Source organism: Coregonus clupeaformis, unplaced genomic scaffold (genome assembly GCF_020615455.1).
Source record: "Coregonus clupeaformis isolate EN_2021a unplaced genomic scaffold, ASM2061545v1 scaf0359, whole genome shotgun sequence".
Lineage (NCBI taxonomy): Eukaryota > Metazoa > Chordata > Actinopteri > Salmoniformes > Salmonidae > Coregonus > Coregonus clupeaformis.
In genome coordinates, this window is record NW_025533814.1 from 220433 (window position 1) to 238117 (window position 17685).

At 47.3% G+C, this 17685-nt stretch overlaps 1 protein-coding gene across 1 annotated transcript; it reads left to right on the plus strand.

Moving 5' to 3' along the window:
• The first annotated feature begins 384 nt into the window (after positions 1-384).
• On the plus strand, positions 385-17356 carry LOC121570342 (protein mono-ADP-ribosyltransferase PARP15-like). Its single transcript, XM_045215049.1, has 5 exons — positions 385-739; positions 1055-1236; positions 1876-2050; positions 2761-2810; positions 17174-17356. Exons 1-5 carry the CDS (start codon positions 385-387, stop codon positions 17354-17356), a joined length of 945 nt encoding a protein of 314 aa, XP_045070984.1.
• Positions 17357-17685: the final 329 nt, after the last annotated feature.

Here is a 17685-nt window from a genome sequence, read left to right on the forward strand (position 1 = left end):
TAGAATATAGAAATATATTTATTTCATAAACACAATGTTTTGTGTCCCATGTTCACACAGCATTGTTCAACTGGGGCATCGCTAACAAGCCACAAAAGAATGAGGACTTTGTCATCGAGGCCCGGGAAGTGGATCCGGCTGTCTTCCACATTTCTTCCAGAGTGGGTCAAGTAAATCGTCTGATCAAGGACCTGACCCTAAAAGATCCAGACAGGAATATTAAAGTGGCCAGCAACATGGTGGATTGGCAGTATCAGCAGCAGCCAGGGGGGCAGTACCAGAGCTTCCACGGCAGCCAGGGGGGCAGTTCCAGAGCTTCCATGGCAGCCAGGGGGGCGGTACCAGAGCTTCCATGGCAGCCAGGGGGGCAGTACCAGAGCTTCCATGGCAGCCAGGGGGGGCAGTTCCAGAGCTTCCATGGCAGCCAGGGGGGCAGTACCAGAGCTTCCATGGCAGCCAGGGGGGCAGTACCAGAGCTTCCATGGCAGCCAGGGGGGCAGTACCAGAGCTTCCATGGCAGCCAGGGGGGCAGTACCAGAGCTTCCATGGCAGCCAGGGGGGCAGTCCCAGAGCTTCCGCCACATCCTTAACATCCATCTGCAGCAGGCGCTGGAGAGGAAGCAGCCCCGCGTGGAGGTCTCTGTCCGGGGGCAAATGCACAAGGTCACCCTGCCTGACGGGGCTGCTACCAACACCTGTAGAAACAGACTCAAAAGCAGATGCATCGACCAGTTAGCAGGTACTCAAAACAGAGTTAATTTGTTATTTTAACCTTAGTTAACAAGGGGATAAGCCAAGTTCAAGTTCAACATGTCCATTAGCCGGAAGTCTGTTAGCAACTAGGGAGTTTTCCCTAGCCACCATGCTTCTACATCTGCATTGCTTGTTGTTTGGGGTTTTAGGCTGGGTTTCTGTATAGCACTTTGTGACATCTGCTGATGTAAAAAGGGCTTTATAAATAAAATGTGTTTGATTGATTGCTTGACTATCATATCCCAGCTAGTGTTAGCATGATGGCTAAGTGTGACATGGTTTCTTATGGGGAAATGCTAACTGTTCACCATCTTAGTAATAACCGTGTTTGCTCTAGGTCAACCCATTGAGAGTCTCCCTCAGCATTGGGACGCCGTGCCAACCAAAACCTCCTGCCTGTCCTGCCTCATCCAGACAGGAAGCCCAGAGCACAATGAAGTCTTAAACCTGTTCCGAGCCACCTGCCCCAACAACGTTATAAAGGTAGGCTACCTGTTTTTCCAAAAAATATACTTCCCATTGTAGTTATTTTTATGTCTTCGGATGTTCTGGACGTTCTCTGCATGGGTGTGTGTCTAATGGGCTGATTAGTTTAGACTCAGCTGTTGGTCTCTAGGTTTCTGACTAGGTTCCTGCCTTTCTAGGGAGTTTTTCCTAGCCACCGTGCTTCTACATCTGCATTGCTTGCTGTTTGGGGTTTTAGGCTGGGTTTCTGTATAGCACTTTGTGACATCTGCTGATGTAAAAAGGGCTTTATAAATCAAATTTGATTTGAATTTGATTTGAGATCAGCCATTTTAAATGGTTTGTTTATTAGAGGCTTTGTGTGTTAGTATTTAGTTAAGCACTTGAAATAATGATGAGGCACCTCAGCTCAGCTAGGGGTCAGCTAGGGGTCAGCTAGCCAGATATTTGTTTGTCTGGATCTTTTTCAGCCCACAATAATAATCTAAGATGTATGGAAGGTATTCAGGATACATTTTAGATTCTATTAATGACTCCTATAAAGTATTTTCCCTCAATTTATTTCAGATTGAGAGGATCCAGAACCCATAGTGTGAAAAGTGTACTTAGATTAGTGTTGGTCTAGCTAGCCCGTTAGTGTGTTTTGTGTGTTCTCAGATTGAGAGGATCCAGAACCCAACCCTGTGGAGGACTCTCCAGATCAAGAAGCTGGACATGGAGCTCAGGAACGGTCACCAGAAGAATGAGAAGAGGCTCTTCCATGGAACGTGCCACACAACCATCGATCACATTAACAACCATGGCTTCAATCGGAGCTACGCTGGGAAAAACGGTAAGATAGATACGTATGTTCCATGGGGCGGCACACAATTGGCCCAGCGTCGTCCATGGTAGGGGAGGGAATGGTCGGCAGGGATGTAGCTCAGTTGGTAGAGCATGGTGTTTGCAACGCCAGGGTTGTGGGTTCGATTCCCACGGGGGGTATGAAAAATAAAAAATTATGTATGCACTCACTAACTGTAAGTCGCTCTGGATAAGAGCGTCTGCTAAATGACAAAAAAAAAAAAAAAAAAAAATAAATTGTCTGGTCCCAAATATGTTTGTCCTGTCCTGCCAACTCCTATGGTTATTGGTAAAAAGTTATGTAATATTCCGTTTTTCTTGATTTTAAGAAATCGTATACTTAGCCTGTGCTTGTCATTTACATTTACATCTTTTTTTTTCATACCATCAACACAGTGATCATCTGTTCCTTCACTACTGCTTCACTATACTCACTAGATAGACAGACGGACAGAGACAGACCAACTATCTGTAAAGTACCCTTGGTTTTAGGGCAGTTACATCAGACCATCAACATCTCCTCTGCTTTCACACCCAAGGCCCAAAGGCCCAATTCTCCCAAGGAGTCAGGTTGATGCCAGGTTGAGAACTGCCAGCCTAGGCAGTGGCACTACTTTGGGCAGATCAATATATAGGCAATATTTACTCAGTCTTGTCTCTGCAATAGTCTAAAACCTAAGCAATGTATAATTTTTTCAGCTGCAGCATATGGAAATGGAACATACTTTGCTGTTGGTGCCAGCTACTCAGTCTGAAGTTTACATACACCTTAGCAAAATACATTTAAACTCAGTTTTTCACAATTCCTGACATTTAATCCTAGTAAAAATTAAGTGGTTAGGATCACCACTTCATTTTAAGAATGTGAAATGTCAGAATAATAGTAGAGAGAATGATTTATTTAAGCTTTTTTTCTTTCATCACATTCCTAGTGGGTCAGAAGTTTACATACACTCAATTAGTATTTGGTAGCATTGCCTTTAAATTGTTTAACTTGGGAGAAACGTTTTGGGTAGCCTTCCACAAGCTTCCCACAATAAGTTGGGTGAATTTTGGCCATTACTCCTGACAAAGCTGGTTTAACTGAATCAGGTTTGTAGGCCTCCTTGCTTGCACACGCTTTTTCACTTCTGCCCACAAATATTCTATAGGATTGAGGTCAGGGCTTTGTAATGGCCACTCCAATACCTTGACTTTGTTGTCCTTACGCCATTTTTCCACAACTTTGGAAGTATGCTTGGGGTCGTTGTCCATTTGGAAGACCCATTTGCGACCAAGCTTTAACTTCCTGACTGATGTCTTGAGATGTCGCTTCAATATATCGACATAATTTTCTTTCCTCATGATGCCATCTATTTTGTGAAGTGCACCAGTACCTCCTGCAGCAAAGCACCCCCACAGCATGATGCTGCCACCCCCGTGCTTCACGCTTGGGTTGGTGTTCTTTGGCTTGCAAGCCTCCATTATGGCCAAACAGTTCTATTTTTGTTTAATCAGATCAGAGGACATTTCTACAAAAAGTACGATCTTTGTCCCCATGTGCAGTTGCAAACCGTAGTCTGGCTTTTTTATGGCGGTTTTGGAGCAGTTGCTTCTTCCTTGCTGAGCGGCCTTTCAGGTCATGTCGATATAGGACTCGTTTTACTGTGGATATAGATACTTTTGTACCTGTTTCCTCCAGGATCATCACAAGGTCCTTTGCTGTTGTTCTGGGATTGATTTGCACTTTTCGCACCAAAGTATGTTCATCTCTAGGAGGCAGAACGCTTCTCCTTCCTGAGCAGTATGACGGCTGCGTGGTCCCATGGTGTTTATACTTGCGTACTATTGTTTGTACAGAAGAACGTGGTACCTTCAGGCGTTTGGAAATTGCTCCCAAGGATGAATCAGACTTGTGGAGGTCTACAAAAAAAATTCTGAGGTCTTGGCATATTTCTTTTGATTTTCCCATGATGTCAAGCAAAGAGGCAATGAGTTTGAAGGTAGGCCTTGAAATACATCCACAGGTACACCTCCAATTGACTCAAATGATGTCAATTAGCCTATGAGAAGCTTCTAAAGCCATGACATAATTTTTCAGGAATTTTCCAAGCTGTTTAAAGGCACAGTCAACTTAGTGTATGTAAACTTCTGACCCACTGCAATTGTGATACAGTGAATTAGAAGTGAAATAATCTGTCTGTAAACAATTGTTGGAAAAATTACTTGTGTCATGCACAAAGTAGATTTCCTAACCGACTTGCCAAAACTATAGTTTGTTAAGAAGAAATTTGTGGAGTGGTTGAAAAACAAGTTTTAATGACTCCAACCTAAGTATTCTGCCCTGGAATTGCGTTCCCGTGCAAAACTAGACAGATAGCTAACAACTGAGTCTTCAATAAAACTTCCAAGGCGTGACTTTTCTTGAACGAATGTATTGAAAACGTTTATGTTGTGAAACTGCAAATACAGAAAATAATATACTTTAGTATTCAATTCACATTGACATACTGTAGCTGTACATTATACATTTCAAGTTGAAGTTGCATAAATACAAAGCAAGTGCCAAGTTACCATATATCTGGCATGACGACAAACCAAATAGATAATTACTCTATGAGTAACAACTAGCCAACTCCTTTCATTACTCTAATAATGTACAAACACCTCTGTACAATAACAAAGCATATTACACTAGAAACAGTAACAAACTATAGTATGTTTTACACTTCTTTTACATGACGCACAAGCAAACTAATACAGCTAACGGCATCCATGAAAGTCAATGCAATTTGCGTGAGTAAATGTAACCAATTAACATTGATAAGTAAGCAATTCTGTCAATAACAATATTATCATCACTTGCAATATGCTTGAATTGAACTTACAAACAAATATTTTCCGAGGCTGAAGCGTAACAAGAAATAGTTGCACTGAAAGAACTGTACAGTAGCGTTGTTTCTAGCTGCTTGTCTGCGTGCATAATAACAACTTTACTTCCGGGTTTTTGTACATAATTCTAAGTACCAGAAAGCTCCACTAGGGGCGCTAAACACCATGGAACACAATGAAAGTCACTCTTAATCACTATAATAAAATACATCTGTTACCTTCTAACAGAGATGGCAGCACACTCCCGCCTGGTATAATGAGATTGTGCCACTATGAAATCAAATATTTTGTCTCTAGGATGCTTCAGAAAGAAGAACAACAATCTCTGAGATTGGTCTCAGAAACACCTTAGCAATCCCTTGCTTGACAACCTTTAGTTCTACTTTCCTGACCTTTTCGTCAGTACTGGGAAAGGTTTTGACCACAAGTCCGACTGGCCAGTCATTTCTGTGCGTCTGACTGTCTTTCAATAAGACAACATCTCCACTTTCACATTTGGCTTTTCTGCTGTCCATTTTCTGCGTCTCTGCAGTGTTGTCAGGTACTCCTGTCTCCACCTTTTCCAAAAAGTGTCAGCGAGACACTGGACTTGCTTCCACTGTTTTCCATGAAGATCGTTCATGTGGAAATATCCAGAAGGGGCTGAGGTAGCGTTGGTCTTTTGTGTCAGTAACATTGAGGGTGTAAGAATGGCAGGCATGTCAGGATCGGTTGACACTGACACTAGGGGTCTCGCATTGATTATTGCCATAACTTCAGACATAAGAGTGCTCAAGACCTCATGTGTGAGACGAGTGGAGCCCCGTCTGAAACAGCATAGCATCAAGGATACGTCTGGCAACCCCAATGAGTCTCTCCCAAGAACCACCCATATGAGACGAGTGTGGGGGGATTAAATATCCAAGTACATCCCTTGTCTGAGAGGTATTTAGTCAACTCTGAGTCATTTGTGTCGATTCCCAGTTCCCTGCAGGCACCTATAAAGTTTGTACCTCGATCAGATCGTAGCACTTTTGCTGGACCGCGGATAGAGAAAAAAACGCCTCAGCGCGTTGATGAAGCTGGATGTGGACATGGATTCGATGAGCTCAATATGGACTGCTCTAGTAGACATACATGTAAAGAGTACCGCCCAGCGCTTTGGAGTCTGCACTACCACCTCTAGTGCGACGAGTTATGACATTCCATGGTCCAAACACATCAAGTCCAACACTGGTGAATGGTGGCTCTGATGTGAGTCTGTCTGCAGGTAAGTCCGCCATCTTTTGGTCAACTGACTTTCCTCTAACCTTACGGCAGGTGACACACTTGTGGATGATACCAGAGACCAGATGTTTGCTCCCAATAATCCAGAAGCCTGCTGCTCGAATAGCTCCATCTGAAAAATGACGGCCCTGGTGAGCCACTTGCTCGTGATAATGTCTTACCAGCAGAGTGGCGACATGATGCGTCCGTGGGATGATGAGAGGATGTTTTTCGTCTTGTGACAGGTCGGCAGAGGATAATCGGCCTCCCACCCTCAGCAACCCATCCTCATCAATCACTGGGTTCAGCTTTTTGAGTGTACTTTGTTTTTGGTAACTCTTTTCCTTTCTCAAGGCATTTGAATTCCTCTTTGAAGGCTTCATGTTGCACACAGTGAATGATTGCTGTTTTGGCTTGTGACAACTCACTTGTACTGCATGGTTTTTTACACTGATGCCAGCCTCTGCAGTTGTTGTCGTCCGCACTTTTGTGAAAGGATCTGGCAACATGAATGAGTCGTGCTGTGGCTCGATTGAGAGCTTTCCAGTTCGAGAACCTCTCAAAGCGATGAGAGCCGAATTGAGCTCCAGAAACCTTAGTGACGAAGGCAGTGACGTCTGGCCGAATCTCTGCGTCTGCGTCAGGCTCTACAAGGTCAAAATTGATGGTCTCAGACTCACTTGAGTTTGCTTGAGCCAGAAAAGGGGGACCTGAGAACCAACTGGTGTGCTTTAAGAGTGCGGCTCGTATGGGGCCTGGTTGCATGGTCTGCTGGATTGCTGTCAGTGTTTACGTAACACCACTGGTCTGGATTGGTAGACTTCCTGATACGAGTTACCCTATTGGCAACATACACATAAAATCTTTTGGTGACATTGTGGATGTAACTCGAGAACTATCTTACTGTCTGTGTAGAACTTGGCTGCATTTACATCAATGTCTATTTCGTCTCTGATCAGTTCATACATCTCAACAGCTAGCACAGCCGCACACAGTTCTAGGCGTGGGATAGTGTGGGCCGGTCGAGGGGCCAATTTAGATTTCCCCATGACAAATCCAACATGGCATTGACCTTCCGAGTCAATAACTCTCAGATAGGCTACCGCTCCTATGGCTACTGTAGAGGCATCCGAGAAGATGTGCAGCTCTCTTCTTTGAGTGGTAGACAAGGAGACTGGGATGTATGGCCGCTGAATATACAGATGTTCCAACTCCATCAAAGATTCCTTCCACATTTTCCATTCCTCTTCTTTTTCTGTGGGAAGGGGGGCATCCCACTCACTCTGATCAGAAGAGAGTTCTGTCACAAGCCGGGCTAGAACTCCGGTCTCAAATGTGTAGAGCTGGGGGTACTACCCCTTGCCACAGAGGAGATGTTGTAGGACCCAAATGAAACACCCCAGGCAAAACTCCAGGTAAGTAGATTTAATGTTCAAAACAGGAGGCAAAACAAAACAACTCCCCGAGGGGAGAAAAACAAACAAAAGATAACTTCGAATAACTTACTAGGACTGATACGGTGGGACAAAGCAGGAGACACATAGACAGGACGCAATAACCAAGTGAGAAACAAGGGGGAAAACACACAGCTAAAATACTCAAGGGGAAACAAGGCACAGGTGACATAGATAAGCTAATTAGGACACATGAGGAAAAACTAAGGCAAAGGGGGAACACAGCTGACCTCTAGAGGCCAGGAGACAAACAGGGGAAGCAGGAAGCTGACAGGACCCCCCTCCTCTAGGAACGACTCCTGACGTTCCTTCCAGAACACCCTGGCCCCAGGGTGCGAAAATCTCGGATCAACCCTGGGTCCAGGATGTCCCTGGCCGGAACCCAGGAGCGCTCCTCTGGCCCGTAGCCCTCCCAGTCCACCAGATACTGCAGAGAGTTCTGGACCCTCCGGGAGTCCAGTATCCGGCGGACTGTGTAGGCTGGCTGGCCGTCTATGATCCTGGGAGGTGGCGGGGGTCTGTGTGGGGGGCAAAAGGAGAAGACAAGACAGGTTTAAGGAGTGAAACATGGAAAGTGGGGTTAACTCTAAGGGAGCGAGGCAGAACTAAACGATACGACACAGGGTTAACCTTTCTAGAAATGCGGAAAGGGCCGATGTATCTCTGGGAAAGCTTCTTGGATTCGACCCGGAGGGGCAAGTTCTTAGTGGCCAACCAAACTCTCTGACCAGCTCGGAAACTAGGGCCGTCCGGCGGTGGCGATTAGCCTGACTTTGGTATCTCTGGGAGGTCCGAAGGAGGGTACACCTGGCCTTCTTCCAGGTCCGCCTACAGCGTTGGACAAAGCGCTGGGCCGAGGGAACACCAACTTGCGCCTCTTCCTCTGGAAACAAAGGGAGGGTTGTAACCGAACTGGCATTCGAAGGGGGACAATCCGGTGGCTGAGGACTGGAGGGTGTTGTGGGCATATTCAGCCCAAATGATATAGGTGGCCCAAGACGTGGGATTACTGGCCGCCATACACCGCAGGGTGGTCTCCAGATCCTGATTAATCCGTTCCGTTTGGCCATTAGACTCTGGATGGAATCCTGACGATAGGCTGGCTGTGGCCCCAATAAGCCTGCAGAAGGCCCCCCAAAACCGGGACGAGAATGGGGACCTCGGTCAGAGACCACGTCCAGGGGAATGCCAAATATCCGGAAGACATGGTTCATGAGGAGCTCCGAGTCTCCTTAGCCGAGGGCAGCTTGGGCAGGGGAATAAACCGGGCAGCCTTAGAGAAACGGTCTACCACCACAAGGATGACGGTGTTGCCCTGGGATAGAGGAAGTCCCGTAACAAAGTCCAGCGAAAGGTGTGACCATGGCCTACGAGGAACAGGTAAGGGATGGAGCAGTCCCTGGGGTCGCTGGCGTGTCGACTTTCCCTGGTTGCACACAGGGCAGGCCTCAACATAGACCTGCACGTCCTTCTTGATGGACGGCCACCAAAACCGCCGTCGGAGGAACTCCAGTGTGCGAGCACTGCCAGGATGGCATGTCAAGGGCGACTCATGACCCCACTGCAAGACGCGGGCCCGAACCGAGAGAGGAACGTACAGGCGACCGGCAGGACCACCGCCTGGATCGGGCTCATGGGCAAGAGCTTCGCACCCCTCTTTCTAGTTCCCACTGAAGAGGTGCGACGATCCTAGACCTCGGAATAATCGATGCCAAGGGCTTCTCTTGTACCTCGGGAGAATAGACTCGAGACAGAGCATCCGGCTTGACGTTCTTGGTGCCAGGTCGGTAAGTCAGGATGAACTGGAATCGATTAAAGAAAAGGGACCATCGTGCTTGCCGAGGGTTCATCCGCTTAGCCTGTTGGAGATATTCCAGGTTCTTGTGGTCTGTGAGAACCTGGAAAGGGTGCTGAGCCCCCTCAAGCCAATGGCGCCACTCTTCCAAGGCCAGTTTAACCGCAAGCAACTCTAGATCCCCCACGTGGTAGTTGCGCTCGGCCTCAGACAGGCGGCGAGACATGAAGGCACAAGGGTGTAATCTCCCATCCGCACCCCTCTGAGACAGGACGGCTCCCACCCCCACCTCTGAGGCGTCCACCTCCACCACGAAAGGTCTCTCTGGGTCAGGGGTCACCAGAATCGGAGCAGAAGTGAAGCGGCGCTTGAGATCCTCGAAGGCCCCTGCTGCTTCCGGACCCCAGTGAATCTTGGTCCCTCCTCCCTTGGTAAGCGTCGTCAAGGGGGCTACCACCGAGCTGAAATTCTTAATGAACTTCCGATAGAAGTTAGAAAAGCCAATGAACCGTTGAACCTCCTTGACCGTGGCAGGTGTGGGCCAATCGTGGACCGCCTTGACCTTCTTGGGATCCATCTCTAGGTGCCCGGGAGTGACAATAAACCCGAGAAACTGAGTCTGAGAAACATGAAATTCACACTTCTCAGGCTTAACGTAGAGGTGATTGTCAAGGAGCCTCTGGAGAACCCGGCTAACATGCCCCTCATGCTCCTTCAGTGACCTCGAGAAGATGAGGATATCGTCCAGGTACACGAAGACGAACAGATTAAGCATATCCCGGAGAACATCATTAATCAGGGCTTGGAATACTGCGGGGGCATTGGTGAGCCCGAACGGCATCACCCGATATTCATAGTGTCCCGTGGGCGTGTTGAACGCCGTCTTCCATTCGTCTCTGGCCGGATCCGCACGAGATGGTAAGCATTGCGGAGATCCAGCTTAGTAAAAAATGGAAGCCCCTTGAAGCAGCTCAAAAGCAGTGGCCATGAGAGGAAGAGGGTATCGATTCCGAACCGTGATCTTGTTGAGTCCCGGTAATCAATACAAGGCCTCAGACCCCGTCTTTCTTTTCAACAAAAGAAGCCCGCCCCAGCCGGGAAGTAGAGGCATAGATGAGGCCGGCTGCCAAGGACTCCTTAATGTAGGTGTCCATAGCTGCGTGCTCGGGGAGGACAAGGAAAAGATCCGACCTCTAGGGAGGGCAGCACCCAGGAGTAGATCAATGGCACAGTCATAAGTGCGATGAGGCGGTAAGGCAGTAGCCCGGGCCTTGCTGAACACTGCTTTGAACCGATGGTAAACACTGGGGACTCGGGAGACGTCAACAGACTCTTGAAACTGGGTACTAGGGGCTGAGGAACTCTGAAGCATGCAGGTGAGTTGGCAAGTGGGACCCCAGCTAAGAATGGTGCCAGTAGGCCAGTCGATCTGGGGATTATGTCTGCATAGCCAAGGGTGACCCAGGATAATAGGATACTCGGGAGAGTCAATGAGATAGAAGGTCTCCTCCTGCTGGTGTTGAGAGATGGTAAGTCGCAGGGACTGAGTCGCCTCAGTAACTTTTCCTGGTTCCAGAGGTCTGCCATCTAAGGCTGTAACTGGCTGGGGTTGAGGAAGTAGTTGGGTAGGGATCTTAAGTTCCTTAGCCAAGGTTACATCCATAAAATCACCTGCGGCACCGGAATCGATCATAGCCTGGACCCGATGCTGGTGGCCCTCCCAGGACAGAGTGGCTGGAATAGCTAGGACCGCGTTAGTAGGAGGAGCTCTAATTTTCCCCATCACAACCCTCCTGTAGCTGGGCGGGGACAGGCGTTTCCCCGACAGCTCGGGGCAAGTGGAGCGGAAGTGGCCGGCAACCCCCGCAGTAGAGGCACCGACGCACCCTCATGCGACGTTCCCTTTCGTTGGAAGAAAGCCTGGAACGGCCTAACTGCATGCTCTCCGGGAATCCTGGGGCAGTTCAGGAGCCGGGGCAGCTCTGAATGACGGAGTCCAAACAGGAGAAACAGAGCTGCTCAGAGGAACTTGGGACTGAGACACCTGACGGCGAGCCGTTCTCCGCTCTCTTAGACGATTGTCCAGGCGGATGGCCAAGGCTATGAGGGACTCGAGATCTTCAGCTGGTTCACGGGTGGCTAACTCATCTTGAAGGGGCTCAGATAACCCTCCCTGAAAGCAGACCCTCAGCGCTTCATCATTCCATCCGCTCCTTGCTGCTATGGTTCGGAACTCAATGGCAAAATCTGCCGTGCTTCGGGGGCCCTGACGGAGAGACAGTAGGCGCTTGGAAGCCTCCCGCCCACTGACAGGATGATCGAACACCCGCTTGAACTCTTCTACAAATGCAGCGTGGGAGTCACAACAGGCCTCCTGGGACTGCCACACCGCAGAGGCCCAGGCGAGCGCCTTGTCTGAAAGAAGGGTAATGAGGTAGGCAATCTTGGAACGGTCTGTGGGAAAACTTGAGGGTTGGAGCTCGAAGGTGAGGGAGCATTGGGTGAGGAAACCCTGACAAGAGCTTGGATCCCCAGAAAAGGGCTTGGGAGGTGGTAGTCGGGGCTCCGCCAACCGAGAAGGCCTGTCGTCACTGGGAGGTGACCGGGGGAAGGGGGAGAACCAAGGAGGCGTTCAAAGAGCTGGTGAAGGGAACTCATCATTTCGGCCAGGAGTTGAGAATGTCTAGCCATCAGCTCCTCTTGTCGGCTGAGAACGGCTTCATGGCGCTGGAAAGAAGCCTCATGTCGAATGATCACCGCCAACAGGTCCTGGGAACTGAGTGTTTCTGGGTCCATGATTGTCTTGGTTATTCTGTCACAAGCCGGGCTAGAACTCCGGTCTCAAATGTGTAGAGCTGGGGGTACTACCCCTTGCCACAGAGGAGATGTTGTAGGACCCAAATGAAACACCCCAGGCAAAACTCCAGGTAAGTAGATTTAATGTTCAAAACAGGAGGCAAAACAAAACAACTCCCCGAGGGGAGAAAAACAAACAAAAGATAACTTCGAATAACTTACTAGGACTGATACGGTGGGACAAAGCAGGAGACACATAGACAGGACGCAATAACCAAGTGAGAAACAAGGGGAAAACACACAGCTAAAATACTCAAGGGGAAACAAGGCACAGGTGACATAGATAAGCTAATTAGGACACATGAGGAAAAACTAAGGCAAAGGGGAACACAGCTGACCTCTAGAGGCCAGGAGACAAACAGGGGAAGCAGGAAGCTGACAAGTTCTCTGATTAAGGCTTTCCCTTGCATTGTTATTGGAGCCACAAACCCAAGGGGGTCATAAAGACTATTCACTGTGGACAGGATGCCTCTCCGTGTAAAAGGCTTCTCATTGTGGGACACCTGGAATGTGAAGCTGTCTGTTTCCAGGTTCCAGGAAAGTCCTAGGCTCCGTTGAAAAGGGAGAGGATCTACTCCGAGTTCCAAGTCTTTTAAGTCCTTGGCACGGTCCTCCATGGGGAAGGCTTCCATAACTGTTTTGCTATTGGATGCAATCTTGTGTAGTTTCATGTTGGACTCCGCTAACATTGCTTGTGTTTTTCTCATAATGTTGATAGCTTCTTCTGGAGTAGCTACTGATATCAGCCCATCATCGACATAAAAGTTCCTCACTACAAACTGCTTGGGTTCTGACCCGTATTCCTTCTCACCATGTAGAGCTGCTCGTCTCATGCAGTAGATGGCTACGGCTGGTGAGGGGCTGTTCCCAAATACATGGACTTTCATCCTGTACTCAGTTATGTTTCTATCTGGGTTGTTGTCTTCATACCAGAGAAACCTTAAGTAATCTCTGTGATCCTCACGTACACCAAAACAGTAAAACATTTGTTGCACATCTGTCGTTAGTGCAATGCCATCCTTGCGGAAGCGCATTAAGACGCCCAAGAGTGTGTTGTTTAAGTCTGGACCCCTGAGCAGGACGTCGTTCAGTGACACGCCTTGACACTCAGCGCTGGAGTCAAACACCACTCTTATTTGTTCAGGCTTTTGTGGATGGTAAACACCAAATATTGGCAGATACCAGCGTTCTTTTTCTCCCTCTAGTGTCGGAGAATGTTCAGCTTGGTCGTTATCCAGCATCTTTTGCATGAAGTCAATAAATTGAAGTTTCATGTCAGGCTTTTTGTCTAAAGTCCTACGAAGTGATGTGAGACGCTTCATGGCCTGCTCCCTGTTATTAGGAAGACAACGTCTAGTGGGGCGAAAAGGGTAGTGGAGCCACCCAGTTGTTTCCATCATCCTGGAAAACCTGTTTGTCCATAATGTCCAAGAAAGCTTTGTCTTCCACAGATGGTGCTGGTTTATCATCGTCTTGTGTTTTGTTGAACACGGAACATCCCAGGCTGTCTGTGTTCACAGTTGTGCTTGGATCTCTCGAGTGCCCTGTAGAGAGAGAAATGTGTTGCTGAGCTACGCTGCTGTAGTTCTCTTTCACCTGGATGATGTCAGGGCAAGGGCTCAGATAGGACGTGCGACCATTTTGAAGTATGTTTGTCCTGAACACGTTAACACTGGCTGGTCGGGTGAGCCGTTCCCAGACAAACTTCCCCCACGATGACCCACCCGAGGTCGAGTCGCTGTGCATAAGGAGTGTCGTGGGGCCCATTGATTTGTTCTCGTACCTTGTGTACCCTTAAGATGTCTCGTCCTAAGAGCAGGAGGATGGGAGCGTCTGGGTCCACAGCTGGAATTTTGTCCGCCACTGGTTGCAGATGGGGATGATGATGCGCAATGTCTGGGGAGGGAATCTCCATTCTATCGTCTGGCATCATGTCACACTCTATCAGAGTAGGGAGAGTGAGCTGCTTGTGTCCGTCTATAGACTCCACCATGAAGTTGACGGCTCTCCTGCCTGAAGTCTCTGTTACCCCAGAACAGGTCTTCATGGTGTATGGAGCAGAGTTGTCATTGATGTTGAAGAGATTGAAAAACTCTGTCTTGGCCAGAGATTTGTTGCTCTGTTCATCAAGCACTGCATACATTTTGACAGCTTTCTCTCTTTTCCCAGCTGGATAAGCTTTGACTAGGCATATTTTTGAACATGATCTTGGATTGGCTGCCTCACCACAGATCTCGGTACACTTTGAGGTGACTGATAGAAGAGCATCTTCACCTTGCTCCCCCGCCATGCTCTTTCTCTGCTGTAGCGGTGTCTATCGTTGAAGGAGCTGGACCTGGATGCAAAGCAGCAAGATGTCTGTCGCTGTCACACTCGGAGCACTTGATTGACACCTTACAGTCTTTAGCTCTGTGCTGAGTTGACCCACAACATCGGAAACAAATGCCATTCTCTTTGAGATATGATTTGCGCTCATCTAGGGTTTTGTATCTAAATCCGCGACACTTTTTAAGAGGATGAGGCTTGTTATGTATTGGACAGTGATGGTCAGGGCTTTCAACCTTTGTCTTACTGGGTTTGGTTTGGTGGTCAGAGGGCTCAGATGACACATCTGTTTTGTGTACAGTCACAGGTGTCCTGCTGCTGTACCTGACAGGTTTCTCACTTTTCACAGACACCTGGGTAGTTGAGGTGTAGAGGGTGAAGCTGGGGGTCGTTTCTAATTTTCGCCTGGTTCCTGATGAATCTCGAGAAAAACGAGAATGGTGGGAATGCTACCCGATAGTCCTCCTTGTATTTGGATCCCTGTGCTATCCATTTCTCTTGTAAACTGAATGGAAGTTTCTCTACTATAGGGTTTACCCCACGAGATGTGTCCAGATAAGCGAGGCCTGGAAGGTACCCTTCTTCTTTAGCACACTCCAGTTCGAGAAGAATGTCACCCAGTTCTCTTAGTTTGTGATTGTCTTTGTTAGACAGTTTTGGAAATTCATCAATTTTCTTCAACAGTGCATTCTCGATCACTTCGGATGTACCATAGCACTCTTCTAGTCGTTGCCAGACCATGTTAAGCCCTGCTGTTGCATTGAGAATATAGACAGATCTAATTCTCTTTGCTTGCTCAGACGACTCTGCCCCTAGCCACTTGGTAATTAGATCTAACGCTTCCCTGGCTGATAGATTCAAGTCTCTGGTCGCATTGAGAAAAGATGCTTTCCATGCCCAATAATTTTCAGGACGATCATCAAACTTCAGGAGTCCGGAACTCACCATCTCACGGCGCAGGAGGTACTTGGTGAGTTCTGGTGCCACTTGTGACTCAGGGAAGCCTTGTGTCGGTGACTGGAAGTGGGTTTGTTTTCCCTTTCCACCATGCTGCTTTTCATTTCTTTTGTACGGAGAGTCTCTGCTCATGCTCCGTTGTTTGCTACTTTCTGGATTGTGGCCTGTAGCTGGGTCAACACTAAGCTCTTGTGTCTCTACTTCAAATGGCATTTCAGCAAAGTAGGGCCTAGCATGTTGTTGCACATACTCACAAGTACGTTGGACTGGACTTAAGGGCTGTGTCCCTGTGTTGAGTTCTCTGTGGAGCTCTCTGCGTTCAGACTCTACAGCTTCTTCAAAGGCTACAGCTTCAGCCAACGCAGCAGCAGCTGTTCTCTCAACTTGGAGAACATATAAACTTGCATCCAGTTCCGCTTTTTGTTTCATCATAGAAGCTTCCTTTTCAGCATAGGGGAGACTCTAGCACGCGCTGCGTCCGCCTTGGCACGTGCTTTGATGGCTGCATAACTCGCCGTTGAGGATCTGCTTGACTGTTTTGATGACCTTGATCTTGTAGACTGAGACTTGGTCTCAATGTGCTGAAGAGGCTCCTCCATCTCTCTTACTCGCTCCTCTTCCTCTTTCTGTCGAACACTTGCCTCTGGTTGCTGCATCGTAGACTGCTGGTCATCCCTAGGATCAGAGGCTTTGTTGGCTAATGAACGTAGAATCATAACCACCACGTGCGATTATTCTTGTGCTTGAGCCCGCCGTGACGATGTTTTTTCACTATTCTGCCCTGGAATTGCGTTCCCGTGCAAAACTAGACAGATAGCTAACAACTGAGTCTTCAATAAAACTTCCAAGGCGTGACTTTTCTTGAACGAATGTATTGAAAAACGTTTATGTTGTGAAACTGCAAATACAGAAAATAATATACTTTAGTATTCAATTCACATTGACATACTGTAGCTGTACATTATACATTTCAAGTTGAAGTTGCATAAATACAAAGCAAGTGCCAAGTTACCATATATCTGGCATGACGACAAACCAAATAGATAATTACTCTATGAGTAACAACTAGCCAACTCCTTTCATTACTCTAATAATGTACAAACACCTCTGTACAATAACAAAGCATATTACACTAGAAACAGTAACAAACTATAGTATGTTTTACACTTCTTTTACATGACGTACGAGCAAACTAATACAGCTAACGGCATCCATGAAAGTCAATGCAATTTGCGTGAGTAAATGTAACCAATTAACATTGATAAGTAAGCAATTCTGTCAATAACAATATTATCATCACTTGCAATATGCTTGAATTGAACTTACAAACAAATATTTTCCGAGGCTGAAGCGTAACAAGAAATAGTTGCACTGAAAGAACTGTACAGTAGCGTTGTTTCTAGCTGCTTGTCTGCGTGCATAATAACAACTTTACTTCCGGGTTTTTGTACATAATTCTAAGTACCAGAAAGCTCCACTAGGGGGCGCTAAACACCATGGAACACAATGAAAGTCACTCTTAATCACTATAATAAAATACATCTGTTACCTTCTAACAAGATGGCAGCACACTAAGTGTATATAAACTTTCGACTTCAACTGTATGTACCTATTTCGGGTTCTAACTGGAGATTTCACAGCAGGACGACATGGGATGAAAGTGCCTCCAACTAAAAGCACTACAACTGTTGAACTCTACAACAGCGTGACAGACAACCCATCAGGACCATCTATGTTTGTCGTTTTCCATGACAATCAGGCATATCCCGAGTACTTGATCACTTTCTTCTAGATCCTGCAGAGAAAAGCAATGTTTACTGAGTAAACTGTCAAAAGGCTTTCTTATGATTAGGACTATCTGCCTTATAAATTGTTATTACTGATGTCACTTTTGCATGGAAAACACCTAATCTGAACAGTGTAACCATTACAGGTTATAATGTAACCCGTTTCAATCTAACCCTAGCCTGAACCCTAACCCTAACCTGAACCACAACCCTAACCCTAACCTGAACCACAACCCTAACCTGAACCACAACCACAACCCTAACCCTCACCCTCACCCACAACCCTAACCTTAATTTAATGTCTACGGCCCAGTTCAACCATAACCCTAACCCA

Bases quoted from the DNA above. Each gene is read 5' to 3' on its own strand.
- LOC121570342 (XM_045215049.1), top strand. From the start codon at position 385: ATGGCAGCCAGGGGGGGCAGTTCCAGAGCTTCCATGGCAGCCAGGGGG. The intron at 1,237-1,875 runs GTAGGCTACCTG...GTGTGTTCTCAG, and splicing joins GCCCCAACAACGTTATAAAG to ATTGAGAGGATCCAGAACCC. The intron at 2,051-2,760 runs GTAAGATAGATA...TAATTTTTTCAG, and splicing joins GAGCTACGCTGGGAAAAACG to CTGCAGCATATGGAAATGGA.